Raw genomic sequence first — 20,787 nt, 5'->3', positions numbered from 1 at the left:
CTCTTTCCAAGACTAAGTTGTAGACAGTCTCGTTATGAAATACTGCTAGTGTTGCACACATCAACGGTCAGATACGTTGTGCTCTTTGCTGAGGGTGCTGGCCAGTTCTGTGCGCTTCAGCTAAAGGGCATGCATTCCTTCCTAAATTTGGCTTCCCTTGGAAACGGGAGCAAGGGAAGATGTGAACTCTAGGCCTCTTCGTCATCCACCTTATTCATAGAGAGTGTACTTAAATTTCCTTCAGTTCATGCTTATCCTCTAATGTGATACGTGTCCTCTGTACATCCAGTTTAAGTTGTATCTTAATGGATGCTTGATATATACCTTTCTCTTAGAATTTCTGAAGCTTGCTATATATTCCTTTTTATTATTTTAAATGTTAAAAATCTTAAGTTTGACTTGTATTAAAAAGATGTGCTATTATTTCTATGTAATCCTGTAACTATGAAATGCAGGCATTGAAATTTCATGTTTGTACACCATCAAATAAGTTACCTCTCAGGTGTTTGCTAACCACTGACTTCAGTAACAACCATGAAGAACAAAACAGAAATTCACTGAAGGATAAAAGAGTTATGTAGAACAACAGTTATCAGACTTCTTAGTGAGACTTCATTCTTTTTTCTTAGGAAAGACACAGTCAGCCCTCGGGGAATATAGTTGAATTATTCTCTGCCTGATGAATGCAAGTGGACCCTGTTCCAGCAAGGTGGAGAAAGAAACAAAAACAAATTTCCAATTTTAATACAGGAAACTTTTTTCCCCTGCACTTAAAAATGTCCTGAATCTTTTGCTCACAGCTTAGCTTAATTAAAAAAAAAAAAGTTAAGAGTATCCGTAAGTCTCTTTTGTTTTGGAACTTATTCCTCCTCTGCCCAGATAAAATAATTGGGATAGAAGACCTCTTTAAATTGAAAACTAACCAATTTTTCAAAGAAAGCATTGTTTCTGAAAGTGTGGCGATACCTAGCACTATATTGTACAAATAGAGTAGGGTTATGTGATGACGTTTAAAAGAAAGTCTCATGGAAATTCATCAAGTGCTTATCTGAGACAGTCTATAAATGTATAGTAAGAATTTTGTGTTATAAAGTAATACAATTCAAGACTGAGGAAAATACAGATTTAATTGATGTGTTATGTTTTATAAGTAAATTAAGATATAATTTACAATTGCCTATTTTGTGCTAAAAGATTCTTGACTTAAGTTGTATGGTGAAAAGGTAACTTGAGGACAAATGTAAATACATGCCTAGCTACTTTGTCAGGTCTTAATTTATTGGCTCGCTGCCAGGCTCTTTCAAAATACCTTGACCTTCTCATATGGAGCAAAATGTATCTGTCAGTTAATTATTTTTGTCTCAAAAATTTTTTAACAAAAATTCCCACATGGTGTTTTTATTGTAAAACAATTCACTATTTGTAATAAACTCAGATAAATTGGTGTCTGAAAAAAAAAAAGATGATGACGTCTAGATTTTGACTGTCTTTGATACGCGCTCCACTGTCGTATACAGTTGAATTCCATTATTCTTGAAGATACGCTCAATACTCTGCATGTTTGACGGTCCTTCATACATAAAACTTTCTTTGGATTGCATGTCTTGCAGCAGAATTGTGTTTCATAATGCATTTTTTAGTCACTTGTGTATACGACTGAGAAGAGAATCTTTCTGAGTTGATTCAGTGAAGCCACAGTTTCATTATTTTGTCATGTTGGCAGCAGTGCTGAATTAAAGGATTCCTGTCCACTGCTTTGTGTTCCTATTTTTCTGGAAATCATCTATTTTAATTCTGGATTAGTTCAGTAATCTGGTTTACAGCGCAGTCTTGCAAACGGCTGTCATCACAGCTATAGGGTGGAAGAAGGAGAGGTGATGAGATGATGTGAAGGGCTGGTATGGTGGAAGAGATACGGGAGATGCTTAAGCAGGCATTGATGCTAATGCAAGCTCCTTTACGCTGAAAGACTGTCCTGACTGAATTGGTTGGGTTTAGCATACAGCTGAAACAAGCGTGAGACATGTGGATGATCCCTTTATCGTAATGGAGCGTTACACCCTAACAGGTATTGTGTGTAGGTCTTATTGTTAATATTGTAATTCCTGTGGGTCCCTGGCAGAGTAAGGTTCCATGTTGTTACTCTTTCACATAAAGCTGTGTCAAATGAATCAAGATACAGCAGCATATAGTGGAAAAGTTACACATTACAGGTAAGGCCATTAGTTGAAGTTTGAATTCACTAGCATAGATGTTGCATTATAGGTCTTGGGGGGCATTGCCATTTCTTTTTCTGCAGAGAAAGCTTATGTAGAAAGGCGAATTACATTTTTACAAATGAATTAAAAATCACTACTTTTATTGCAAATCAAAATTCTAATGAAACAGCTGTGTAGTTTTGTAACTTCACTTTCTCAGAATGAACACAGTTCTATGTATATGTTTGAAGGTCTGCATCTAAATCATTGTGTGTACAAGTAGACTGTACAGTAGAAAGTGAACAGGAGATGGATTTTAAACTATTAAATAGGCTTGCTTACAGGTTTTGTGAGCAAAAACACTGAGAAACAAGCTCAATCATCAAACTGGATTGGGTCACAGTAGTTTAGGGAACTAGAAATCTTTTGTGAGCTACTTTCCTGTGTTCCAGATGCAAACATAGTTTAACTTTGCAATCTGAAAACTTAGGTTTTATTTCTAAGATTACTATCATATCATAAATAAACTACAAGACATTTTTTCCTGCAACTATACTGCCATCTTGAAACAAGATCTGAAGGGAATGAACTTCCATAATACATTTCCCTTTTATTCATCAGTTGTGATGCTTTCTACTCCTGGCTCCTCATGTTCTTAGTTCAAGATTGGTATTACCCAGCATAACTGGACAGCTGAGGGCATGGAATTTACTTTATGCTAAAAAGTTCACTTTTAATTTAAAGTTTGCCTATGGATAAGAACCAGTAATTAATGATTTGAAACAGAAAAGTAATCAGTAAGAATACTGATACAGACACGTGGCAGTTGTCTTGATGTACAAGTAATAAAGATGTACGTGGTTATTTTACTTTTAGTTAGTTTTATTAATATTTAAATCATATAATTCTAAAATTTGCCTGTGATTTTTTTTGAAAATTTATTGTTAATAAAATAAAAACTCAAAATCAAAGTAAATATTTCAACTGACCCAAATCCTTTTTGTCCGTGTGTCAATTTTTACTTAAAGGAAAAATGCCAAAACCATTAGTTTCAGGATAAAAATGAATCTGAAAAGTTATCTCTCACAAAAAAAGAAAAGAAATAGTATGTATTTTTCAAGCTAACTATAAGAATGATCAGGAACAATTATTCAGAAGATACCTGGTACTAGAAATTGTAAGAAAATTTATGTGCTGTGTTTTCATATGGTAGCTGCAAATGGAAAGCTACAGCATGGCTGTAATTTTTATACATTTCTGCAATTACCTGACAGTTTCTGGAAATATGTAATTGTCTTTTTATTAGAAGATATTGGTCATTATGCGAACATATCTATTCTACAGGGATAATCTGATTGTTGTGGTATGCAACTAGTACAGTAACGCTATTAGTTTAATCAAGCCCTTTAATTTCGGAGCAGTTACGTGCAGGCAGTTGTGCACCATTTTAAGTGATACTCAGTAAAGATACTAGTTTGGTAATCACTGATAGTTAGCATCTAAATGGATTCACTTTTGTTTGTGTGGTGTTTTTTTTTTATTTTCGCTCTAGTATGCCAGTGTCGAGAAAGATGGTGAGCATTACATGACCCCAGAAGATTTTGTGCAAAAATACCTAGGACTTTATACAGATCTGCGTTACAATCCTAAAACAGTGCAGCTGTTGGCTGGAGTGGCAGATCAAACAAAGGATGGGTGAGAATTTTGCTTTCCATTAGAAGCTTGTAATGCATTGGTAAATGCGTGAGTGAATGAGTTTGATAATTTCATCTTCTAAAATACATTATTGATTTTATTACACTTCAAGTTTATTTAGATGGTAAGTTTTTCTCAAGTACAATAGACTATAAATTTGTGGGAATTGGGAAAAAATATGGTGTTTACCAGTGAAGAGTTCAATGCATTTTTTAAATTAAGATTCGTTTTAATGGACTTTTAACAATTACTACAAATACAGAGGAAGTTGAACTGCAAATAAGTTTAATGTAGTATGATTGCATTGGAAAAGTTGTTTTCTGTATATTCACGTCCATGATTAGATATTACGTAGAGTCTTTAGTACCTGTAATTAAACATGGAAATACGGAAAAGCTTTCTTATTTCTGTCGTGTGCAATTCAAATCAAGCCATCGAGGAGTTTTTTAAAGTGCTGGGTATTAGGAAAGAGAGACACTAATGACTCTGTGAAGGAAGAACGTGTTTGCCTAATCAAGATAAGGTCACACCACATAAAGCTTTTCCAACTCTGCTTACAGATGATATTACTTGCTTTTAGACAGTTCTCTGAAACTAATTTACAAAATGTCCACTCCAGTGAGATAGTACCCTCTAACCCACTCATCTTCAAATGAGCCTTTTCTCTTGTTTTATGTAGGCTTCTAGCTTTGGCCTTGAATTGTGGTAGGAAGCATGAACATTGTTAAAGTGAAGTGAAAAGGTTAAGATGGATCAGAGAAGAGGTCAAGAATGCAGAAGGGAGTGGGTATTTTGTAGAGAAGAGAGAAAGTTGCTGTTAAAATCGTATACAATACATTTGTAAATATATAGGTGTAACTTATTTTAAATTTGAAAGCCCCTTAACTTCCTTGGATTTGTGAGTCTAAGTCTGACCTTTGACATCACTTAAATGTTTTTATTTTCCTGTGTTCTGCTTTAGAATATTTTAGTAGTTTGCGTAGTGTCCCAAGCAGCTTGCACAGTATCTGTGCTTTACAAATAAAATTGTATATGCTATATACATTTTACACTAAATGACAAAGTAGGATCTCCTGGTTGATGTAATGTGACATGATTTTTTTATTTTATAAAGCTGCAGCATTTTGGTAATACATTTGATATATACATACATTTGATATATACTTATATTTGATAAATCCAAATAGCCTGTCTCTGTTTGCAATACATGGTTGCAGTTTGTTGCATTGTTATGGACTGAAAATGCTACTTTGTATTTATCTGTTGAAATAATAGTCTAATTGATGACTAGTAAACCAACATGTTGAGTATCTTGTTTCTCTGAAAACTGTTGGTTATCTTTTATGGTATGCATTTCTTCAGAAAATGTTTTATAAAAGGATCTTTCTTACATTAAGAAGTCAATAATTTGTTTTATTGCTACAACAGAACTTTATGTTGAGGCATCACTTTTTTTGTTGCTTTGTCTGTGAATATAAGGTTTTGGGATGGGTTTTTTGTTTGTTTTTTTTTTAAATCTGGGTGATGTTTGAAGTGAGGTAATCAAATACGGGTAAGTGTGCTTTATCTACTTCTGTATGGGAACAGTGGGAATGGGAATTATTACCATATGGTCTGCAATACAAAATGTTTGTCTGTCTGAATGCCTGTTGATACTTGTCTGAAACTTATTTTCTTAAATGTTTTAATTTATATTTATCTCTAATCTGTATTTCCTGTGAAGAATTTGTTATACCCCCATCATCATCATTGGATTATTTATTTATTGTTACATTCACATTCTTCCTTTTGTAGTGAGCTGTAATATATCAAAATCCAGACTCTAATAACTATATCATCTGCACAGAGAGTTTAATCTGTGGCATGAATAATTATTGTAATCTTCAATTGAATTCCAGAATATATTACATCTTTCCTAGGACTTAAAGTTACTTTATGAAGTCCGAGGAAGTATCAGTAGTCCTATTCCATACAGACATATGTAAATTAAGTGACAGCCCAAAGTCACAGAGCAAGTCATTGAGAAGCTTTGGGTTCTGTTACGAGATTTCTTTCCTATATCTGCTATCATATTCTCTTAGCCTTGCTTGCCCTTCAAATAAATATGCAAAGTATTTTTGGTAACTTTTCTTTGTTGATAATTTTTTATTTCATTTAGTTTTAAGTTTGGCACTTTAGAAAGAAAGCACATTTTGGAACTGGCTGTCTGTAGGCATATGTTTAAAAAAATGTATTTTTACTTTTTCCTGATGGTAATTTGATACTTACTTAACTGTTCCAGAGTACTATTGCCTTCTCCCATTGCTACAGTATAAGACTGATTTGCTTTAGTGGAATTCTGTAAGGTAGTCCTTAAAACTGATGACTTTTCACTTTCAAAGTGTTTCTTCCTCGTTGTTACAAATGCACATTCTGAGAAATTAATGTGATGAGTTCTAAATTAGAATTTGGCCTAAACTACCTTGTCTGCTATCTGTTTAATACAATGGGATTTCACTGATGCTGTAGGTAAGCATTCCTTTGTTATCAGACTGCAGGCACTACTTTTGAAATTAGGATACATATCCTCTCTGAATAATGTACTTATATGTGTGTGCCAAAGCCAGCTTCCTAATTACATAAGTCAATTAACATTGGTAGGTGTTGCAGTTTTAAAATCAAAGATTTTCTTCTCCCTTCAAACCTTCAAAATTTCACAGTAGTCATTCAAAATTCTTCATTTCAATTGCTTGTTTCGGGCTACTCTGCTTATCAGCATATCGTTCTTAAAATTTGGAAATGCGTTCTTCTTAAGCTAAGTCCTGAAGAAAGAGTTGATGTTTCACATAATGGAGAGTCACAACAGAGCTGTGCATAACGTCTAAAAGCTATGTTGTGTGAGGAAAAAAAGAGGAGAGAGTTGTGGTAGGAAAAAAGGAAAGATAGAGAAGAATTATAAACACATGGCTTGCTTTGTGTGCCTTTGAAGAGTAACGGTACAGAAGAAATAAGAAAAAAGGAATTTTTAAAAATGTTACAAATAAAATGAAAGGTGAGCGATTTGATATCGTTACGGACTCTGTAATGTAGCGGGCTCACTGAATGATACTTGAATAGCGATTGGGTGGGACGCTCCATCATTCTGTTTAATCCAGCTCCTGTTATCTCCGCGCTGATGGATAATGGAGGATCACAGGGGATATCCCTGCTCTTAGGCATTGCAGATTGAATATATGGAAAGGAAATTGAATGTGTCTATCTCCTTTTGCTGTAGGCACTGTTAAAGTGAGACCTCTGAAGACGGCTTCTTTCAGGTTCAGGCTTCTACGAATGCATTCTACAGAGATCGTCACTTGATTCTGTCAGTTATAAAGCTTTCTGGTTAGGAATTAATTTGTATGTCAGGTTTACACTTGTACGTGAGGTATATTTTGAAATGATAGTATTTACAATTATTTTAAAGGTTATTCTGTTTCTCTGATACTAACCCCTTATTTATCAAGATCATCCTTTGGATGAAATTGACTTTGCATCTGAAGAACCGTTCTCACATCTTTGATTTTTGTGGCTAAAGTGTGACAAATTAATATCACAATTCTGTATTTGCCCTATTATAATTCCTTTCAAAATCACTACATTTTTTTATGAATGTTATATGTTGTTTTAAGAAAATACATATATTGTATAGTATATTCCTATACTTGCATTAAACGATCTTTTCTTTCTCAGTAGGAATACATATATAAATTAATGTAATGACAGCCCTGTAAATTTCATGGTGGTAGAATTTCTGTGCGTTTTTTATGTCTTAATTTTTAAGTGCTGTCTGCTTACGTTTATAATTACAAGGTAATAAATTGTAGGTATTCACTGAGAATTGATTATATTTTGTTGTTGATGGATATGAAGAATTCAGTCCTTTTATAGAGGAAGAAACTGAGTTGCATGAAGGTAACTACTTAAATGTAACATACTTTTTCAGTTTCTAGTGTAGAGTCTTAACTTTTTTATATTAGAATTTTATTTTAATAATTGGATCATACAGTTTTCTAGAGCATCAAACACAAAATATCATTGGTATTGTGAATAATTTTTTGACATCTTTATAACTTCTGTGTTTTCCTTTGTAGATTGATTTCCTATCAAGAATTTTTGGCATTTGAATCTGTTTTGTGTACTCCAGATGCAATATTCATTGTTGCTTTTCAGTTATTTGACAAGAGTGGCAATGGAGAGGTAACATTTGGTAAGAATATCTAAAGAAAAACAGTTTAAGAAAGTGGTTGTGATAGTATAAATCGTAATAATGGTTCATCACCATTGGTGCATAGAAATGCATATTGTGCAGTACTGCACTGATTTCCTAACAGTTTGCATGAGTAAAACATTTTTTTTCTTTCAAGTGATACAAGCTTAAGAAATAGACAGAAATGAAATGTATGCTCTGTCTTCTTGAATCAAGATTTTTCATGTTCCTGAAGTAGTTAATATAATGCTGTTTTGTTCAGTGTCATCCTAAGTAAAATTCTATGTCACGGACTTTGAACTTCTTCAGTGATGAGGGATTTTAAAAGTATGTTCTGGATCTCCACATATCTTTGAAGAATTGTCATTAGATACAGTAATAGCTCAATACAGAGATGAAGGAGGTCTAATCTTTTGAATTCCTAGTTTAGTGTTCCTTTTCTTGAGGGGCAAATCCTCCTTTATTGTTATGAGTGTAACTTCCAACTAGATCGTATATTTGAAAAATTAGGAAGAAAATACGGCCTTTAAGTTTCGTTACTTTTTTTTTTCCCTAATCACATAAATTAGTAGTTGGACAATTTAGGCTAACTATACTGCTTTATAATGTTGCTAAATAACTGTTATTGACATTGCAGTTTAAGGAGGACTAGGTTTTATTTTTAAAACTTCATATGTTTATGAAAATTAGATAAATCAATGCTAAGAATTTTAATAAAATGGAATGAGAATTAAATGTTATTCTATCCAAAAGAATAAAGCTCTCAATAAAGAAAATACAAACTATGCTTGGATTTGTAACCACTTGCTGTTTGTACTATTTCATTCTTATGAAAATTGTTGCAACTTGTTGAAAAAAAAAAAAGCAAGGGTCTTTTTATGGAAACAAACTTCTTGACTTATGTCTGTTAAATAACATCGTTAACTTAAGGGTCGAATACTAAACAATTTGGATACACAACATCTTGAAAAGAAGATCTTTTAGAACCTAAGTAAAGGTGAAGTCAGTAAATGCAGTCATTAGGAAGTAGACAAACTACTACGATCAGTGTGACCATGTTAAAGATGGTATATTTAAAAATCTCACAGAACGGACATACGCACTTTGTAGCTCTCATGAACACACTTGAAATAGCTGGTTCCGTAAAAGAACAAAAAGTAATTTCAGGTTGTATACAGATTCCTCAATCAGACTGAAGATTGTTATTTTTATGAGTGCATCAATTATATTAAAGGCTAAAAGAACAACGCAAACAAGAGAAACTGTAAACCAGAAAATGGCACAATTTTTCCGTATCTTTCTCAATGAATTTTTTTTTATAAGGCTGATAAATCTTGAATAGGAAACTCTTTAGGGAATTTAAAATTTACTATTGGTTTCTTGTTTTTACAAAATTAATTATATTGCAATTATTACTCTATTTAATGGTATGTTGTAACATATCAGTGGTACCTATTTTTGTGTTACAGTTCCCACATTTACTGCTGCTTTTTTGCTTTTTTTTGTTGTTGTTGTTTGTAACATGGGCTACTTATATTTACTTCATAGGTATATCATACAAATTAATGCATGTGGGAAAAATGTGAATGATGATATATGACATGTTCAGAATTTGGTAACTCTGCAGTCAATTTCCAAGTCAGTGTTGTGGCCTGTATAGGCTGTTTTATAAATGAGTCCTGCACTCTTTCATTTTCACACCACATAAACAGAAAGGCACAGAGTTTAGTTTCATGTAAAAACAGGAGAATATATGAAATTAGGTCTTAAAGAGAAAAGCTGTAATAAATTATTAGAAATATACTGAAATGGAGTAAGTTTAGCTGACCGGTGTGAGAATTGCTATCGGGCAAGTCAGCTCTCTTTTATGAGTGTGTAATGTATCCAGTCTGCAGATAAACCATCTTGGTTATGGGAGCAAACATGAGTCAAGATTTTCTAGCTCAGATGCAATGCTATGTGGATGTGATTGCGTTGATTCCAAAGCTAACTTAAGACAGTAAGTCTTGCCAGAAGTGACATGGATTTACAGAGGTTTTTCTGCACTGTGCATCTGGAACAAGGGGTGGAGGTGCTGGAGAGTGGACCACCGAATCAACTTGGGTCTGTTAGCCCAGTAACTTGAACCCAACACTGGCTTTGCTGGACGTGAGATAATGTCTCAAAATACTTGGGTATGACTGTATGGCATTTTCAAAAAATATCCCGATCTACTCAAATTTTCAGTTATCTGCAGAAAGTTAAGTGTACTTGTTGATTTTTAGAGCTGGCTCTGTATTTGAAAGCAAGTTGCTCCAGTTGGGTTCACATCTCCTTTTTAGGTTTTATTTACTGACATGGACTCAGCCCGTGCTTGAGCACTTTAGCTTGTTGCAGTCCTCTTTAGCCTCAGTCTGCCACTTGTCTCTTCAAAAGTTTAGCTTCCAACTCTCCAATGAGGGAACTATTAATTAAATTGTATTACAGAAGAACCTCTGTATTATAAGTTGAGAAATGGAAGAGGACAAAGAGTTTATGATTCTTTAGAAACTATTTCGTAGAAATACTTGATGGCTATGCTATGCTAGCCAATGTCTTTGTCTTTGTCTGTGCAATATCATACGTTAATTGGGATTGTTGAAACAGGAAGCCTTCTGTCACTCTAATGTCATCTACTTTCTTACTGCTTTGGGACATGTTTCCAGGAGTTTTGGACATCCAGAAATGCTGTATGAATGACTGCCATAAATGTGCAGATAGTATGTTGCGATATTTGTATAGTAGGTCCATTGCAAGAACATGAAATTGGACCTACTGTGTATGAGCAAACTGTAGAGCATACTCAGTACTCTTTACAGGTTTCAGCTGCGCTGGACTTGCTGTCAGCTTGGTGAATAAAAAGCAATAAAACTGACTATTTTAATAACCCATTGATACAAGTGAGTGTAGTTCAAATGACTTTTTAATCATGGAGAAATAGAAAAAAAGCATTTCTTTTCCTGATCAAATGCTTGTACGTCTTCCTAAGTGATTCCTAGGTGAATATTTTATGGTAAATATGTTGCTGATGAGCCCTTACAATATTGCTTTAACGATAAAATATTTAAAAGGTAACAGCTAAAGCTGGTAAAGAAAAGTGGTGGTTTTTTTTCATGCGTTGTCTTTCATGTTATGGGTTGCTATCTGTAGCCAGGGAAGACTGATAACCACTTCGCTTTTTTGATCATGGGATGTAACTGACTAAGCTACTTAAAATGAGTGAAATATTTAAAAACACTCCATAAAATTAATGCTGTTGTACTAAGGAAGCTTCTTTTTATTGCTATTCTGTGCAGGTCTTTTGACCTGAATTCAGGTTAAAGCAAACCTGAATATTAAATCTGCTCAAGCTATTTGGTTTGTTTTGATGATGAAGCAGATAATCCTTAGTGTGGTTAAAAAGTGAAGTCTGTGACTATCACTGAAAGTTTTCTCAAAAATAGGTTGTCTAACTGGAACTAAAAGGATTCTTTGTAATTTATCCCTTCGGCAAACCATACAGTGATCTGGACTGTATCACTTTTAATTGGAATGTAGAATTTCAAGGCTTTTTCCAGCTGTTCTTCCTTGTAGAGTCACCATAAAGAAAGCCATTCTCTGATAAACTGGAGAATTTCAGAGAAACTTTTTTAATTAAATACCCATGCTGGTATGGATAGATAGATAGATCTAAAATAATGAGATGTTGAAACAATTTTACTGCCTTCATGTTTGTGATTCTTCTATATTCAGAATTTTTACATTATTTTGGAGGTAATTGGAAAATATTTATGGAACTGAACATAAGGCTTTTAAAAACATCCTGCAGCTCAAAATTTAATTAAAAATATTTTGCAGAGTATAATGGCCTCTTCTTTAAAGGCACTCTTCTTTAAAGAGTAATGGGATTGGATATCCAGTAATGCAACTGTGTGAAAATTACCATGATATTGATAATTGAAATAATAAACATCAGTGTAATAGTTTCAGAAGTTGGGTATACAGTGATACTGGAATTTTGTCCATCTAATTTCTTAAACAAATTTTAATCTGAGAGAGAAAGTTCAGATTTCCCTTAATCAGGACATAGAGTTTGAGAACACTGGAAGAAGGTGAGTGAGAAGAACAAGAGAAAGGGGTTGAATGTATGTTGATATAGTTCTTTGCTTTTGAGTTTTGTTTTTCAGGAAACAAAGATCACTCCTAGTACTCGCTCCTCCACCATTTCCAAAAGAGCAATTGGACTGAAAATGCTAGGATTTGGATTTAATCTTAAGAGTTCTACTTTATAAAATATTATTTGCAACCATAAAGACTGGAAACCTTTTAAAATGTGAACGGAAAAAATCTCACAATCACATGGCTACAGATTTGAGGATATAAGAAAAACATGTTTTTATCAAGTGTGCTGTAAACGAGAACTGCTATTTTTCTTGGCTTCCTGGTAGCCTTATGTTAGTTGCCTGTTTTCAAGATGTCTTTTGCTTAACACATGCAGATAATGTAGGAAACATCACTCTATGTTATGACTTTATTTTGTCCTCTTTTTTTTTTTTGGTTTTTGTTTGTTTCTTTCCTGTTACATGATTCTGTCAGGTTTAAACCACAGTTTTAAACACTTGTAGGCAGTGCAGGATGGGAGCCCCTCCTTATTTTTTATAATAATAATATAGTACTAAGTTCAAAACTACAGTTCAGCAAGAGGGAATGGAAAAGGAGAACTCCACATTAAAATTATATATATTGACAATTTGTTGTTATGGCTGTTGCTAATCTTAATCTTGAATAGAATTACTAATCCTTTTAAAATAAGAGTAGAAATACAATGTAACTTCTTCTAGTTTAGGCTTGTCACTTTTCCTGCCACTTGTCATTTTGCTCTCACGTCAAAGTGATTATCGTATTACCTACATTTGGATCACTCTTAATATACTTCTGTTGCAAAAAGTGCTACAAAAAAAGTCTTTTTGCCTTTAACTGTGGTTTTTTATTTTATGCTTGAAAGTGAAAATACGTAAAATTTGCTGTTAGACATAGTGAAAAATAGCAACGTAGAATATGTTAAAATGCATTATGTACATTAAGGCTGAAATATGTACGAATGGGACTGTAGATGACTGAGTAGACAGATTTAAAAAGAAAAAAACCCTGTTAAACAACAAACATTTAGCATACTTCTGCTAGAACTTAAAACTATCGCATTTATATTTTTGTGTCTCTAACAAGCATGACTGATGTTCCATCACTGGTGAGAGGGAATGGCAAACTCTGTTAACAGGTTGGTGGCACTGGAATTGTGTGAGGTTTCCACTCTGCTTCTTTGGGAGCTGATAAGTCAAAATAAATAATAGGTACTACCTCAAGGCTTACTTGGGGTACTGAGCTCATCCCCACCATAGGCCATCAACGAGACATCATAGTGTTTATGACTTAAAGTATTCTTCCTTTCTTCCTCCTTCTATGAAATTCAGTATTGCCTAAAAACTTTGTTTTTCTTATATCATTTTTCTGAGCCCGACAGGTAATGGTGTTTGATGGAGGTTGAGCCAGTCTGTGTATGCTGCCTGCAGATAGCTGCTCCAGGCATCTATAATTTGTTTAAAATGATTGGGTGGGGAAATTCTGAAGCAATCTTGAGAGAATGTGTGTCGCCTTGGAGGTAATGTACTAGTGCACTAGAGTAGTAGGTTTATTGTTCGTGGGGCTGATGGTAAGTTGAGTATGTCATCAGGCTGCTGACTTGTATGACTATCTGAGAAGAAAATGCATTGCTATAAGCCTGGAAAGAAAGTTATCAGCTCAGTAGGAAAGAATTCCACTGCGGAAAGGTGAGCCAAGAGTAGGAGAAGACATTAGTAAATGAGCAACATGTATTGACAGGGACAATGAATGCATTCTGTAAAGTGTCATACTAAAATGAAGGGGTTTAAAAATAATTTGCTGTTTGCCCCCTGCAGAATAGCTCTGTTGGAAATTTGAAGTACTTGTAGTTTATCTTAATTTAGAACCATTACTGGGTTTTAACTGAGGGAGATAAAAAAAAAAGGGCAAAACCCCCCAGCATCTGTACCTTAATGTTACCTGTTTTCTTTGTTGTCAGTGCTTTGCTTCTGCTGTGAAAAAAATAAATCAAAAATAAAGACATTTGATCATAATTCAAAGTGGTGAAAATGTAGGTGATGATCACATTATGTATAATTTCTGAAATGTGATTGTCCGTTTGCTGCTTCTCATTGCACGAGTTGTTAGTTGTGGTGATGGCTATTTCCTTTAATATAAGAGAATAGCCAACAAAATTGGATTAAAAAGGTATTCTTGATATATTGTGAAGAAAGCATCACTACTCTTGGGTAGAAGTAGTAAATTTTAGTGCTTGTCTAGAGGTGTTTGAGAATCCCAAATGGCTTTGGAAAATTGTATTTAGAGTTTCAATGGTTTTAACTGTGTCAGTTATTCACAACAGGTACATGGATTTGGTCCTGTACCCCAAATGTTTCATAAACAAAGCCAATGTGGAATTAATTAAGCATTAGATACAACAGCATATCCTTAAACCCAGACTACTGTAATACATGCAGTATACGTTACTGATTGCAAGTGATTGCCTGTGGAAGAAAAATGGGTAAGGCACCTCAATTTTCAAAGAAGCAACAGGCTAATTTGTATACAATTTTTTAAAGCTAGTTAGCCACTACTGGGACTCTTCAAGTACCAATACACTCGAGTATTGAATATAAATTTAATTCATTTACCAGTATTATTTTTATGTGCTGAAGAATCTGGACTTGTGATGTGTTGACAACTAGTTGTAAACGTTTTTAAGAAAGAAAAATCAATAGCGTAGGAAACTGATTCTTGTTTTTTTAAGTAGTATATAATTAAATGTTTGAATGAGAATTATGAAAAGACCAGGGGCTTAAGTTTCATTAAAAACAATTGGAAGATTTGTCTATATGAGCATGTATGAATAATTTCTTACAAGAAAAAAGTGAGACTTTTTTTAACCTTTCTCTAAGGTTAAAAGAAGCAACCATTGGAAACAATTGAAATAAAATTTAAATTTTCTGGCTGCTTCAGCATGTTCTTTCCTAAGTTTTCATTAGGAGAATTCAGTGTGTATTAGAAGTCAGTTTCACAGATGTGTAAGTAGTCACTAGTTGGCACCCTGTTTGTACATTAGTAGCCAAGCCAACAGATTCAGTTAAGAAGGCCTGTCTTCTGTTCTGTTCACAGTTCAGTGCCATTTTGCAAGCTCAATAGTGATCTGCACTGATGTGTTTGTGTTTGTAGTACATGAAGACTCTACGTAGTTTGGTTAGAAGCTGCAGGGAATCAGTCATAGGTGGGGAATTTAAATTTACCTCTCCTGGTTCCTTCAGCTCTAGCAATGATGAATAAATCTACTACAGACAAAACTTTCAATGGAAATACGGCAAAATAAAATAGTTCAGCACTATGTATTGGGTGCTTTATCTCTCATTTTCTTAACCCTCACCTTGCATATTGATACCGGTGAATAGATATGAGTGGACAGTTACAAGTAGTCAGGGTAGTTTTTTAAGTTTATTGTTTACCCGAACAACTCCTTTAGCCTACCTTGCAGTGGAAACTATGGTTTAAATTGCAATTTTTTGACTATAGTCTGTGTTTGACCTTTAAGTAAGGGCTAAATTACAGTTAAATCACTTACTGGCCATAATCTGCCCTTTGAATATATAATCTCAAACTAACTGTGAAGCAGGTGATCTAGCCAAGGAATCCTAGTTTTTATGTCCCATTCGGAGACAGATTTGTTCTGAACACTGCCCTTCCTTTCCTCACTGAAAAGATAAAACCATATAATGATTTGCCTAGATTTGATCTAGAACTAGTAGAATGGCTATAGAATTGAAAGAATGAATGAATCAAGTAGTCCTTTAGCATAGAGAAAGTAACACATTTACTCAAAGTAAATAGCTCTTGATGGAGTTATGAAATGATACTAAAGTTCTTCTCATTGCATTTTGTCTTTTAGCGGAACTGTTTACTCTAAACATATAAAAGAAGAGGTGTGTTTTCAGCTAATATATTTTGTACTTTCTTTTAAATTTACGCTATATGCCACATTTTATTTTGGTTGTTAGGAGATTCTAGGTTAGTTGATAAAAACAAATCAATTCAGGTTCTTTGAGGCAGATTTTGAAAAGTGTTCACGTGGTATGGATAGATGTCCAGTTATACTGCTTATGTGGTTGGATAATCTGCACAAAAAGCAGGCTTGTTTTGCAGCGTGGCAATGCTGTGTATGAATAATGCATGCTTTTTTTTCAGATGAGGTTTTTGACTGAATTCAGATAATACATTCAACATTCAGTTGTACAGTATACAGAGAATTCCATATTCTGAAATGACAGGTTTTTTCTTTACTTCATTTAAAAGAGGACATCTCTATCTTCACTTATCTTAAAACATTTTAATAACTGAGACTACCGATTATGTTTTATAGGATTTGATTTTTGTGCTAAGGCTTTATCAAAAGCTTTTAATAAGGTGCTTTCTGCTGAGTTAATGATATGTTTTAGATGGCATTTCTTATACCTATCTTCAATAGACATATTCAGACAGTGTGATTGTAATAATCAAGTTTCAATCAAACCATACTTAGTATGACAAATATTGCGTGAGATTGTAATGCAGGTATTTGTGCTCTTGATAAAGGGCTTAATTTGACTCCTAGCAGAGACGGAGAACCACTATTGATTTTTATATCAGAGTGCAAAATAGCTCTTATTTGTCATGTATGAGGGAAATTGCTTCTTAATTAAAACTAAATAAAACACTCACTCCAAGGTTTTATGCAGTAATACAAAAAGTATCACGTTGTGTCGCAAATATGTTCTTGTACAGGTCTGTAAAGGTTCGGTTAGCAATTATTCTTAACAAACTAAACCACTTGTTAAACAGCTGCTTAAAGCACCACTTGTTTGTATCCTACCCGGAATTTTTCTAGATTTACTGTACCCCAAAGCTCACTTGTTGTTTTTCCCTTCCCCAAAGCAAATGTCAAAGAAATATTTGAACAAACTATTATTCATCTTCAAATCCCCTTCAACTGGGACTGTGAGTTCATTCGACTGCATTTCGGACATAACAAGAAGAAGCATCTTAACTATTCAGAGTTCACTCAGTTTCTTCAGGTCAGTTATTAACCTTCTTCCAAAGTAGAACTGAAATTCATTTACACTTCTAATAATACCGTTATAAATTTTGAGCTTATTCTGGTGGTGATAATAATTATCTGATACTAATCCTGACAATTACGATGAACTGTTATTTCTCCATACCAGTTCTGGAAATAGTGTGTGCTCATTGTGCTTTAACTTGAATATCATTCTGTAAAAGAATGGGACTAAATATATTGTTTATGAAATTAACCATTTTACTGATTGTTGTTAAACTGGATTGAGGGTCTACATTTTCTGTCATAGGAATTTAATAGCAAAACTAACCTCTACCAGACAAAGATTGCATCCTTAATATAACCAGTTGTTGTTAAGCATATAATCACCCATATAAAGTTTTAGCTTCTTTAACATTTCTTTCAGTTTTATAAATGTTATCCTAATACTTACCCTTTTTTACTCTCAGTGGCATGTATGCTACATCACATATATTGGGAGTCTGGTCTTAAATGCAGGCAACTTTGCAGGAGGCAAATCTGCTTTCCTGAGATGTTGCTGAAGAACCCTCTAGGGATCAGGCTTTAAAGGATCTCGCTCCTAGAACTGGACTTCATGCTAAGCCAAAAAGTTACAGTAAAAACATATGAATTGAACATTATACTAGGAGGAAGTAAAGGAAGACATCAGTTATAAAGATGGAGGAAGAGGAAAGTAGGAGACGTGTAAATTATAATTCATGAGAAAGGAGTTTGCAGAATTGTAGGTAATTGCACTGAATTCCATAAGTTAACATGCAGTGATATTGCTTAAAGTTTTCTGCCTAGTAGACCTGAAGAAAAATAGATTATGCGCTTCCAGAGCTGGCCTTTGGTACAAAATAGTTTTGGACATACTGTCCTAAAAGTAGGGAGTAATAGATATGCTTTCATAGAATCCGTAATTATTGTCCAGGATAAAAACAGATAGAATCATAGAATAGTTTGGGTTGGAAGGGACCTTTTAAGGGTCATCTCGTACAACCCCCCTGCCACGGGCAGGGACATCTTCAGCTAGATCAGGTTGCTCAGAGCCCCGTCGAACCTGACCTTGAATGTTTCCAGGGATGGGGCATCCACCACCTCTCTGGGCAACCTGTTCCAGTGTTTCACCGCCCTCGTAGAAAATTTCTTCCTTATATCTAATCTGAATCTACCCTCTTTTAGTTTAAAACTATTCCCCCTTGTCCTGTCGCAACAGGCCCTGCTAAAAAGTCTGTCCCCATCTTTCTTATAAGCCCCCTTTAAGTACTGAAAGGCTGCAATAAGGTCTCCCCGAAGCCTTCTCTTCTCCAGGCTGAACAACCCCAACTCCCTCAGCCTTTCTTCATAGGAGAGGCGTTCCACCCTCCTGATCATTTTTGTGGCCCTCCTCTGGACCCGCTCCAACAGGTCCATGTCTTTCCTGTGCTGAGCTGTATCTAGATCTAGAATAGATTCTAGAAAAACATATCTAACTAGATAGGATCTGAAGTCTATATTGTAAATTGAGATACTGAAGTTTGGCACGGCCTTTCAAGGCTGCAGTATAACTTGATGTTACTTTCATGGAATAAACTGTGTCCTGTATTTGACACTACATGTTTTAAGTGATCCCAGGCACAAATTTGGGACACAGGTGCAGAAAAAAAGCAGATTGCTAGTGAGAAGAATCTTTTTGTTGGGAACCCAGACCAAAGTGATAAATACCTGTTCTGTTTTTATGTTTATTGTTCCAAGATACTGTCATGTAAGATACAGTAACCTCTTACTGTCATCATATAATAAAACCCCTTAGTAGGGAAGGGTAGTACGGGTTGCGGTAATTTCAATATGTACACAAGTTGGATATTGTTGTCCCTCCTTTTAGATTAGGTTGGTTTTCTTATTTGGTCTAACAGCATCTTGTGGGGTTTGGGACTTGGATCAGAGCAGGCTTGTTGCACCCTGATCTAGAAAACCTTGATCTTGAGGTTATAAGATTTGAGAAATTACTGTAAAGGTGATATAAGCTAGATAGTTTGCCCTCTTCTTATTGTCTGTCAGAACATGGTTATTATTTTAGCTGCTTCTAGAGGTTGAATGACAGCTGAATGTGTTATACTGTTTGCTTGAATAGAAGGAAGCAACTTTTTATGGACATAGAATTTAAAACCATCATTATTATCTTGAGGTTAGGTTACCACAGTGTGCTTTACATGAAAGTTTTTACAGCTTGTATAGGAGTTTAAATTGCCTGAAATGAGTGACCATTTCTGACATTATGGGAGGTAGCTGTTGGGGGCAATCTAAATCTATGTTATATAATTTTCACTGTCCTCCTGTTTATTTTCAAATACTTTTCAATGAGTTAGTTTATAATAGCCCAGTCATGTATCATCTTGGATGTGTAAAAGATCAGCTCACTTTGAGTCTTTAAGATCAATATCAGAAGTTTCTCTAGCAGTTAAGTATTTAATAAAGGAATAGATAGCAGACAGGACATGGGTATGTGAAATTTATTTCTCAAATCATTTAGTGAAAGTGCATATTTCCTTGCAGTTGAATTGAGGCTTTTCTTTGACAGAGGAATGAATCTGTGTATAGAATCAGTACGCATACTTCTTGTTTTAGTTGAGCTGGCCTTTAAGTTTAAACTGCAGTTGGGCTGTGGTCTACATGCACAGACGTATTGAGGCGTGCTGTAAGAATATGAAATTAGTGAGAGTTTTGTGAACAGTGAGTTACAGAATTTACTTCTAATCTGCTATTTCTGAATATTCATTCTAGGAGCTGCAGTCAGAACATGCAAGACAAGCTTTTGCACTGAAGGACAAAAATAAAAGTGGTATGATAACTGGGCTGGACTTCAATGACATCATGGTTACCCTTCGCTCACATATGCTAACTCCGTTTGTGGAAGAAAATTTAGTTTCAGTAAGTGTAAAGAGAAGTGCCTTGAATTCAGCGTTTAATAGTTGTAATGTTTTAAGATATTACTGCTTCTCTCCCACTTTGTCTTCTCCTACCTGTTTATCACTGCCTTGGTGCTAGAGATTATCACCTTCATAATAGAGTGGGCAGAGTGAAACATGGCAGCACTCCTTGGCTGCAGCAGTGGAGACATTTGGCAGTCTGATTTACGTGCTTAAAGTGCCATTGGAAACAGTTTGAGCTAGTCTACTATACTTTCCACTAAAGCAGGGCAAAACTGTACGTGCCACAGAAAAAATGTTCATTTAGGACAAAACCATCTAATTTTTATATTTGAATATATGACAGATCTCAAAAGGTGGAGACTACTTACGGTTTTGTCCTTTTATATACTCTTACATTCTTTTCTTTTTCAGATCAGAATTTGGAAAATCAGTATGTAGATTCTAGAGGTAGAATGGTTACAGCTGTGATAGTCTGGTAAGATCTGTAGGTAAAGTAGTGACATAAAAGTTATAAACTAGAAGTATATAGTATAAAAAGTATATAAGAATGAAAATTATGTAAAATATAAAGTAATAACT

At 34.5% G+C, this 20,787-nt stretch overlaps 1 protein-coding gene across 1 annotated transcript in view; it reads left to right on the top strand.

The window, feature by feature from the left end:
* SLC25A12 (solute carrier family 25 (aspartate/glutamate carrier), member 12) overlaps positions 1–20,787 on the top strand; it is a 48,924-nt gene that overhangs the window by 1,321 nt on the left and 26,816 nt on the right. Inside the window, exons 2-5 of the mRNA XM_009581257.1 lie at positions 3,751–3,893; positions 8,003–8,118; positions 17,152–17,291; positions 20,060–20,206. Of these exons, the coding sequence (XP_009579552.1) occupies positions 3,784–3,893; positions 8,003–8,118; positions 17,152–17,291; positions 20,060–20,206 (513 nt within the window). The 5' untranslated portion in view covers positions 3,751–3,783. The remainder of the gene's footprint in view (positions 1–3,750; positions 3,894–8,002; positions 8,119–17,151; positions 17,292–20,059; positions 20,207–20,787) is intronic.

The sequence above is a fragment of the Fulmarus glacialis genome, unplaced genomic scaffold, assembly GCF_000690835.1.
Source record: "Fulmarus glacialis isolate BGI_N327 unplaced genomic scaffold, ASM69083v1 scaffold32147, whole genome shotgun sequence".
NCBI classification, from domain to species: Eukaryota; Metazoa; Chordata; class Aves; order Procellariiformes; family Procellariidae; genus Fulmarus; species Fulmarus glacialis.
Note: the sequence above shows the minus strand (reverse complement) of the source record. Positions and strands in the feature narration are given on the sequence as shown.